General features: G+C 37.6%; 3 protein-coding genes across 3 annotated transcripts; all 3 read left to right on the forward strand.

The window, feature by feature from the left end:
- Nucleotides 1–3,891: 3,891 nt before the first annotated feature.
- On the forward strand, nt 3,892–5,004 carry LOC145768972 (uncharacterized protein F54H12.2-like). The gene has a single exon (XM_082580574.1). It carries the CDS (start codon nt 3,892–3,894, stop codon nt 5,002–5,004), a length of 1,113 nt encoding a protein of 370 aa, XP_082436700.1.
- Nucleotides 5,005–5,084: 80 nt separating this feature from the next.
- Nucleotides 5,085–5,453, forward strand: LOC145768974 (baculoviral IAP repeat-containing protein 7-A-like). The gene has a single exon (XM_082580575.1). The coding sequence runs from the start codon at nt 5,085–5,087 to the stop codon at nt 5,451–5,453; it is 369 nt and encodes a 122-aa protein (XP_082436701.1).
- A 2,035-nt stretch (nt 5,454–7,488) lies between these two features.
- LOC145768975 (uncharacterized) lies at nt 7,489–9,200 on the forward strand. The gene is made up of 2 exons (XM_082580576.1): nt 7,489–7,821; nt 8,871–9,200. Exons 1-2 carry the CDS (start codon nt 7,489–7,491, stop codon nt 9,198–9,200), a joined length of 663 nt encoding a protein of 220 aa, XP_082436702.1.
- The last annotated feature ends 286 nt before the right edge of the window (nt 9,201–9,486 follow it).

Raw genomic sequence — 9,486 nt, forward strand, 5'->3', positions numbered from 1 at the left:
TGGGTTGTCGATCATTACCAGGTTTGCCAGGCATTGTCGAATGTCGATACTTATGATAGCCAGGTCATTTAAACGCTGCTGTATTTGTGTATACCGTAAATACGTTTACAACCTACGCAAAGTAGAAAGGGATCATTCTGCTGCGCATGCAGAGCTGGGAATAAAAATGCATGAAAATGTTCGACAATGCCTGACAAACGTGTCAAAAACCAATAATGATCGACAATGCCTGGAAATCCTAGACCAGGGGTGTGCAACGTGCGGCCCGCGGGCCAAATGCGGCCCGCGAAGATGTGCCAATTTTGAATTGTGTGAGGCCCGCGAAACGTGTTTATAATTTAGTTTAGTCTTGTACGTGTGAACAACTCATTGTGGAGTGGATTATTGTAGATTTCGCACCTCTGTTAACCATTTTAGAAGTCTCCCACCGGCCACCGCTAATTCATTGTATTTAATTATTTGTGGAAAGCAAAAAATGTATGGTCACATAAAAGGAATTATGAACAAATTACGACTTTGAAAAGCTCACGTACAGACAGGAAATCTTTTCCACTTTCCAACTGAGACTATGGAATGCATCCTGAGAAGAAAACTGAATTTGCAGACCAACTTGAAAAATTGTTGTATGAATTTTTGGCTCGTTTCAAGGACTTCAAATCTCATGAACATTTGTTTGGTATAGGCCTATTCGCTTCGCCATTCAACACAGACATTAACAAAGCACCAGAAGATATAACTTGAACTGATTGATCTTCAAGAAAAAACGGATTTGAAACCAAAGTATTTAGAAATGAATCTTGGCGATTTTTACCGAAAACATTTCAACTAAGATGATTTTTCACATTTGAAAAATCCATGGCTTCAAAAATGGCACTTTTTGGCTCAACGTATTTGTGCAAACATTTTTTTTTCTAAAATGGGCGTCATGAAATCTCCCCATTGATCGGTTCTGACTTCTGACAGACGAACACTTGGAAAATGAACTTCGAATTGCGAGCACTTCCATTAAAGCAAATTTGGAAAAAGCCGTCGGGAAAAGAAGCCAGCTGCAAACTTCGCACTGAGCTCGTTTAAAGATGTTGTGACAATAAATTTGAATAGCAGTTTTCTTCAGATATGCGTCTTAACTTATTATATCTGGAAGGAGATAACCCCTAATAATGCCATAAGAATAAAATAAATAACAAAAAAACTACTCTTTTGTGCCTGCAACTACTAGAAATCATATGTTAAATAAACGTGCGGCCCGCGGTTTCACCCAGTTATTTATATCTGGCCCTTCTGTAATAAAGGTTGCACACCCCTGTCCTAGACAATGCTAGGAAATTCCCAACAATGCCTGAAAGTAGCTACTCTACAATGCCAGACAACCCCTGAAAATGCTCGACAATCCCTGAAAATGTTCCGTAATGACTACCAAACCTGTCAAACACTGATATTGATCGACAATGCCTGGAAATCCTAGACAATGCCTGGAAATTCCCAACAAATGTCTGAAAGTAGCTACTTTACAATGCCTGACAACCCCTGAAAATTCTCGACAATCCCTGAAAATGTTCGACAATGCCTGAAAATGTTCCATAATGACTACCAAACCTGTCAAACACTGATATTGATCGACAATGCCTGGAAATCCTAGACAATGCCAGGAAATTCCCAACAATGCCTGAAAGTAGCTACTCTACAATGCCTGACAACCCCTGAAAATGCTCAACAACCCCTGAATATGTTCGATAATGCTTGAAAATGTTCGACAATACCTCACAAGCCTGTCAACCACTGATAATGATCGACAATGCCTGGAAATCCTACACAATGCCTAGAAATTCCCAACAATGCCTGAAAGTAGTTAGCCTACGCTACAATACCTGAAACCCCTCAAAATGTTGGACAACCTCTGAACAAGCTCCACAACCCCCCAAAAGGCCGACAATAGTAGTATAGAAAGTAAGATACAAGCATTGAATGTGTTAACCCTCAGTGTTAACCTGCCACAAGCACATTTGATTTTATACCACATTTATATAGTTATGAATATGAATGGTCTTGTAAATGTATTAACCTAAAGTAGTGACGCACATTTGATTTTATGTGAGACAGGCAAATCGCAAAAGTGCAAAGTCCGAAAGTGCTAAATCCGAATTATGTGAAGCGATATAATTGTGTAACCGGGTTCGCTTTTCTCACGATAGGATACTGATAAAAATGCATTATGAAATAATGAATTGAAAAAATGCTCATAACATATATAAAACAGAGATAGAGGCAGGCAGAACAAAGCTTGTGTTCTATAAAGAGTGAGCAGATTAATTTTTTTTATTTTGATGTTTGTATATAAACACGAAAGCAATTCTTGCTCATGATGTCACGTCGTTATCCTCAATAGCTTTAACTGCAGACTAGTCAGAGTTCTCACCATAGTTTATGAGGTTTTTGCTTGAGGAGCCAGTCGAGTTATGAAAAGTATTGTTTGAACTAGCAGGAAATTTTGTCTCGACTATTTCGGTTATGAACTGAATATCTTTTCAGGTTGATAAGAAAAACATAGAAAATGTATAATTGTGAAATATGTCATGCCCAATTCAAGTCAAAGACTGGGAAGTGGTTTCACATGCAGAAGCATCGAAACATTCGTTTTGCTTGTAGGTTTTGTGCAAAGACGTTTTCGCGAGTAGTGTCAAGAAATCGGCATGAGCGGAGGTTTCACAAGTGAGTTTGATTGTTCACGTAATTGTGAAATTGTTTAATTTTAGTTGTCTGACTGATTATAATTTCAGAGTGGTTGAAGGGAAGCATGTAATTGTGAAATTGTTTAATTTTAGTTGTCTGACTGAGTATAATTTCAGAGTGGTTGAAGGGAATCACGTAATTATGAAATTGTTTAATTTTAGTTGTCTGACTGATTCAATTTCAGAGTGGCTGAAGGGAATGACAATGAACGGGAAAACGTCCCCAGAGAGAATGAAATCGCGGAATTAATGAATCCAAACTTGTGGGGGTAAGAATTTTGCAATAAAATCTCATTTAAAATTGATTAAGAATGTAAATTAAAAGTGTTGCAAAATGAACAAATCCAAAACGTCATTATATCTAAACTGTTTAGTTTGAAGTTAGTTAAAATGATTGTAAAACAGGGATTTTTTGTTGAAACTTTACTTTCTTTTGTAGAGACATTGATTGGGAAGCACAGCGCGAAGTCGAACAAGACTTGAAGAATCCCGATTTATGGGGGTAAGTTGAATGTTAACATATTATCTTTTGCATAGTTATGGTCTTAAAATAATAGCAACATATTGGTTGAATAGCATTTCAAAAGTTTTTTTTTAATGGAAGCTTTCAAACATTTTCTGTTTTATATGGTCTGATTGGGTTGAAAAATGATAAGTGTTTTAGTGGACATTCTAAAAACTTTTCTATCAATGATTTGTGTAATGTTTTTTTTAACAAAATAGCAACACGTTGGTCAGAATTATAGTCAAAATTTTTTTTCAGAGATATACAATGGTCACAAAATTTGGAAAATCGCAATGCTGCTGAACAATCTCCTCCAGAACACAATATTCAGTGAGTTGTTGTTAAATTTTAATCTATCTAACACTATGCTTGACTTGTCCTGGCTGTTAAAATTTTCTTTTGTCAAACATTTCAAGAGGGTTTGTATGGAAAATCGCAATGCTGCTGAACAATCTCCTCCAGAACACAATATTCAGTGAGTTGTTGTTAAATTTTAATCTATCTAACACTATGCTTGACTTGTTCTGGCTGTTTAAATTTTCTTTTGTCAAACATTTCAAGAGGGTTTGTATGGAAAATCGAGATAGTGCTGAACAATCTCCTGCAGAACAGGATATTCAGTGAGTTGTTAACTTTTAATCTATCTAACACTATTCCATGCTTTTTGTGAAAGCGCAAATCGTTAAAGGAGATGGGACGAAAATAGCCGCACAGGCGGCTGTGGCTGGTACAAATTATTGGATGCATTCAATGTTTTCTCAAGTGGATCTTTATCTCAATGATAAACTCATTACAGCTTCAGACAACACTTATCCCTATAGATCTTATCTCGAGACATTACTCAGCTTTGGACCAGCTGCCAAAGACTCTCAACTCTCCGCATCAATATGGAGTAAAGATACCCCATCACACATGTCGGGTCTTGATCAGAACAACACTGGTTTCACAAAAAGAAAAGGCTTGACTGCCACTAGCCGTCAAGTCGGAATGCTGGGGAAACTTTATTTGGACGTTTTCTTTCAAAACCGATATTTACTGAGTGGTGTTAATATGAAATTACGTCTCATTCGTTCTAAACATGCTTTCAATTTGATGGCAGCTGCTGATGCCGAGTTTAAAACTATCATAAAAGAAGTATCTCTCTTTATTCGACAAGTGAATTTAAGCCCAGCTGTCATCACAGGGCATACAAAAGCATTGCAAGTTTCAAATGCGAAATATCCTATTCGTCGTGTTGTTACTAAAACGTTTAGTATTCCACGTGGAGATATGAGTTCAACGCATGAGAATGTTTTCATGGGTCAGATGCCGAAACGTGTTGTGATTGGCTTTGTTAAAAATACGGCTTATAATGGTGCTTACGATCAAAACCCATTTCATTTTGAACATTTCAATATCAATTTTTTATCGTTGTATTTGAATGGAGAACAGATTCCTTCAAAGCCTCTAACTCCAAAATTTTCTGACCCACCACAGTATGTTCGTTCGTACAGCACCCTTTTCACTGGAACAAGATCTTTTTTTAAAGATTTGGGCAATTGTATTGACTACTCCGATTATGCCAAGGGTTATTCTCTATTTGCTTTTGATTTAAGCCCAGATTTGAGTGATGGTGGTCACTTTGATCTTGTGAAGCACGGCACACTTCGTTTGGATGTTAAGTTTGCTGAAGCCCTTGCTCATTCCATCAATGTTATTGTATATGCTGAGTTTGATAATGTGTTGGAGGTTGATAAAAATCGAAATGTGATGTTTGATTATTCCGCTTGATAAAGTGTTGAAAAATAAAATGAAAGAAAAAAGGTGGTGGTAGTCTATAAAAGGCAGTAACTGTATAGAAAAATAAAATCATGACGAGCACCGGTGAAACTGACAATCGAGAGGTATTTGCATGTCAAGAACCCGGCTATCCGTCTATGCGCCATGTAGGAGATCGCTTGCAAACATTTTATAGAGGTGGAAGAGCTTGGTTCAGTCATGGCGCTAGCCCTTCTTGTCTCTCCCTCGCAGAAGCTGGTTTATATTACACTGGAACTCTCGATCGTACAAAGTGTTGGTATTGCAGTGGAGGCTTGAAGAACTGGCTTGTGACTGATAACCCTTGGGAGGAGCATGCAAAGCACTTTCCTTTATGCGAGTACATACTATGCTGTAAAGGTCCTGAATATGTTTACCGAGTGGTTTCTCAAACTCCTTCTTTAGAGCGATTGCGGATTTGAAACCCACACATCTCTAATCTAACACGAAGAATCATGAATTTGATTCACATGGGCACTTCGGCTGGGGAGGTTTTGATAAGAGGCCAAGTCATACCACAACAGAGAATTACAGGACTTTCGGATTCCAGAGCACAGAGTCCGAGAGAAGACATTGAAGAGGTTCATGACAGAGGAGAGTGCAGTGTCTGTCTGACTGCTCATGTTGATACATTATTTTTACCATGTGCTCATTTATGCTGTTGTACGTCTTGTGGTTCTGCTTTAACAGCGTGTCCTATTTGTAGACAAGATATTGATCGCAAAATAAAAGTCTTTCGAATGTGATTTATATTGTGTTGTCATGAAAAATTTTGACAGTTATAGTAATGGATTCGCGCTGGAAGCACCCCTTTAGTTGCTTAATAGCAGGTCCAAGTGGGTCTGGAAAATCTTTCTTTACAAGCAAATTTATTAAAGAATCATCTCATTTAGTCAACCCTCCCCCAGACAGAGTGACATGGTGCTTTTCAAAATGGCAACCGTTATACGACACTATAAAGAATGTGGAGTTTGTTGAGGGGCTTCCGGATCTGTCCGGACTTGATACTTCTAAAAGAACACTGCTCATCATTGATGATTTGATGGGAAACCACGATGAAACAATTTCTGAAATTTTTACTAAGAAGTCTCACCATAAAAATTTAAGCGTGATCCACATTGTGCAAAACTTATTTCATAAAGAAAAGGGTCATAGGACAGTGAGCTTAAATGCTCATTACTTAGTTCTTTTCAAAAACCCACGTGATGTCACACAGATTCGACATTTAGCAAGCCAGATGTACCCTTCAAAGTCAAAATTCATGGTTGAAGCATTTCATGATGCAACATCTCAACCAGACGGATATTTGCTTGTTGACCTCAAGCAAAGTACGCCGGAAAATTTACGTTTAAAAACGTCTATTTTTTCCTGTGAGCATCAAACTGTTTATGTTCCAAAGTGATAAAAAGAGCCGAGAGAACACTTTTCGAGTCATTTTCTCATGATGTCAGCGAGGGTTAGACGTCACGCTGGAACGTTTCATGTTCTTACAAAAGCAAAACCCAATCTACGGAAGGCAATCATCAAAAGCGCGGACAAAGACTTGGTAAATACTTTCTGTGAGTGCGCTCTCAATATTTTAAAAGGGAACGTGACTCTCACACCAAACCAAAAGCAAAAGCTGTTTCGTCATAGAAAGAACTTGAGAACCCTTGCAAGCAAACGTACTGCACTTTCTAAAAAAAGGAAAATTTTACAAAACGGTGGTTTTCTCGGAAGTTTGATTGCACCACTTATTGGGGCTGTCATTCCTGCTATAAGTCTTTTTACAAGGAAGTGATGATGCATGCAAAAAAAATGGTTTTGGTGGATCCCCGAGTTTTGAACAACCCTACCTTCAATCCCACCTCAAAAATGCTTTCGAATTTAGACGAAGAGATGAATACCATCTTAAGCGGTGATTTACCAGACGATGAAAAAGCGAAATTATATCAGCAGGTTTTGCAACGTTACTTAACCTACCAAGAAAAGAAAAATCAACCAATCCGGATTCGAGTTGAAGAAGAATTGCCAAAACCTAACCATACAACCACTCCACCAATTGAGCTGAGAATATTGGATAGCGTCCCAAATTCAAAACGAAAATCAGCTCAAGATCTTCTTCAATTAATGAAAAACTCTGACACCATAAGTTGGGATGAGTTGGGTCAAGTCAAAATGAAAGATAGAGTGATCCCTGGTTCAAACATACAGGATTTAATCAATGACGCATTGAGAAAAAGGAAAAATTTTGAACCGATAGGTTGGAGAGAATTTGGAAATGCTTTAAAGGAACTGAATGCTCCACAATCTTTAGTTGGAAATAAAGAACGGTGGGACTACATGCACCCTTCTGTGGCAAGCAGCTCTCTGGGACGAGAACAAAAGCAAATCAAACCTAAAACAACACCTAGACGATCAAGGAGAAAAAACACTGAACAGAAATTGAAACAACTCGTTTGGTCACCATATTAAAACATGTCTTTAAAACAAATTTACTACAACCCACGTAACCCTGGGAGTTTTGGTGGAGTCAATGCTTTGCAGAAAAGTTCAAAAAAAACGATAAAGAAAGTGAAAGAATGGTTAATGGAACAAGACGCCTACACATTACATAAACCAATCAAAAGAAAATTCACGAGAAGACAAGTGATTGTTGGAAGCATCAACCAACAGTTTCAAGCAGACCTGTGTGATTTGTCAAAGCTGAAAAAATACAACAAGGATTACAAATACTTGTTGACATGTATTGATGTGCTTTCAAGATACGCCTTTGCTGTCCCTCTGAAAGATAAAACTGGAAAAAGCCGAGTAGAAGCCATTGGAAACTCTGTGGAACTGAAAATCATTTTATACACCAGTAGGGTCACTTTTCTTTGTGCGCTGCTGTGATAAATAGTCACATAAATTGACTACAAAGGGCAGCAAGTGGTAGGCTAAACGAACAACCACAAGTGTAACAATCAATTCACCTGCTGTAAATTGTAAGGACTACACTTGCCTGGTTTGTTTATTTGTTTGTATTCCATTAGTGCAGTCATGTTGTATTTTGTTCGCTGCTTAAAAAATTTCCAGAATTACTATTGGTTTTAGTTCTGATAACATCGTAAACGTATTGGTTTCGTACTGGATTGGTCTGTGAACAAGTTGATGATACAACAGCACATTTCACTGATTGCTGAACACTCCTCATTTACTTCTGATCCGATTTGCAGTACGCAAAATGCTAAAGAACAACAGTAGGCGGTTTTTGGACTCAGTGCATTCATTCGTTTTTTGGATTCATCATTTTTTTTCTAGCAGCGTATCTGTACTGTTATACATCACTTAAGTTTTAATGTGAGTGTACATTTTGTATCATTATTGTAAAACCGAATTTTGTATATCTTTTAGTCAGTATTGTATTTTGTTAATCTTTCTGTAGTCGTAATAATGTGATGACCCTACTGATGTATAGCACTGGATAGAGTTTCCAATCCCTGGTAGAAGCTTTCTCTCACATCATCCAAGATCGAAAATGCGATAGTCTACAAACCGATGAAGGAAAAGAATTCACCAATCGCCTATTTCAAGCTTTTCTAAAAGAAAACAACATACATTTTTTCACAACAAGAAATGAGACTAAAGCTAGCATTGTAGAAAGATTCAACAGAACGTTAAAAACAAAGATGTGGCGATACTTCACCGCGAAAAACACTCTAACATACATTAATATCTTGGATGATTTATTGTGGAGTTACAATCACAGTTATCACCGCTCAATCAAAAGGACTCCTGCCTCGGTAAATGAGCACAATCAGGAAGAAGTTTGGCAAGTTCTATATGGGAAGCAACGACCTCTTAAACGTTCCGAATTTCAGGTTGGAGATAAGGTTCGCATCAGCAAAGTGAAGCAACTGTTTGAGAAAGGTTATATGCCTAACTTTACTGAAGAAATTTTTACCGTTTCAAAACGCTTGATTGGTAATCCTACTCTCTACAAGCTTAAAGACTACAACAATGAAGAACTCCAAGGTCGTTTTTACCCTCAAGAACTTCAAAAAATCATAAAGAATGATGATAAATATCTAATTGAAGCTATTGTCGGAGAACGAAAACGAGGAAGGAATAAACAAGTACAAGTGAAATGGTTAGGTTATCCACCTGAATTCAACACTTGGATCAATGAAAAAGATTTAATTGCTGTGTAACTTCGCTTACAATTTCTTCGCTTGTGCATTCCAATAAAACAAACTGTTGAAATTTGTGTGGTATATTTCGATAATACAGAAAACAACACCGACGGTATAATATTTATTTACACGATTTATTAACGCTCCAAAATTCATCACTAAACAAATCGGGTGAGGATTGAGGTAGAGTTTCAACCTCCTCAAACAAGTCAAAAATCTCGCAGAGGCATTGGGCGTCACATCCTCGATGCTCACATCTCCTAGTATCCCATTCATCACCGGTTTGAAGGGGGACTTCGATGCT

Source organism: Aplidium turbinatum, chromosome 4 (assembly GCF_918807975.1).
Source record: "Aplidium turbinatum chromosome 4, kaAplTurb1.1, whole genome shotgun sequence".
Lineage (NCBI taxonomy): Eukaryota > Metazoa > Chordata > Ascidiacea > Aplousobranchia > Polyclinidae > Aplidium > Aplidium turbinatum.

What these genes read in the sequence shown, in the direction of transcription:
- LOC145768972 (XM_082580574.1), top strand. Translation starts at nt 3,892, where the DNA reads ATGCTTTTTGTGAAAGCGCAAATCGTTAAAGGAGATGGGACGAAAATA.
- LOC145768974 (XM_082580575.1), top strand. Translation starts at nt 5,085, where the DNA reads ATGACGAGCACCGGTGAAACTGACAATCGAGAGGTATTTGCATGTCAA.
- LOC145768975 (XM_082580576.1), top strand. Translation starts at nt 7,489, where the DNA reads ATGTCTTTAAAACAAATTTACTACAACCCACGTAACCCTGGGAGTTTT. An exon ending in ATAAAACTGGAAAAAGCCGA is followed by an intron (nt 7,822 to 8,870) that starts GTAGAAGCCATT and finishes TCCGAATTTCAG; the next exon opens with GTTGGAGATAAGGTTCGCAT.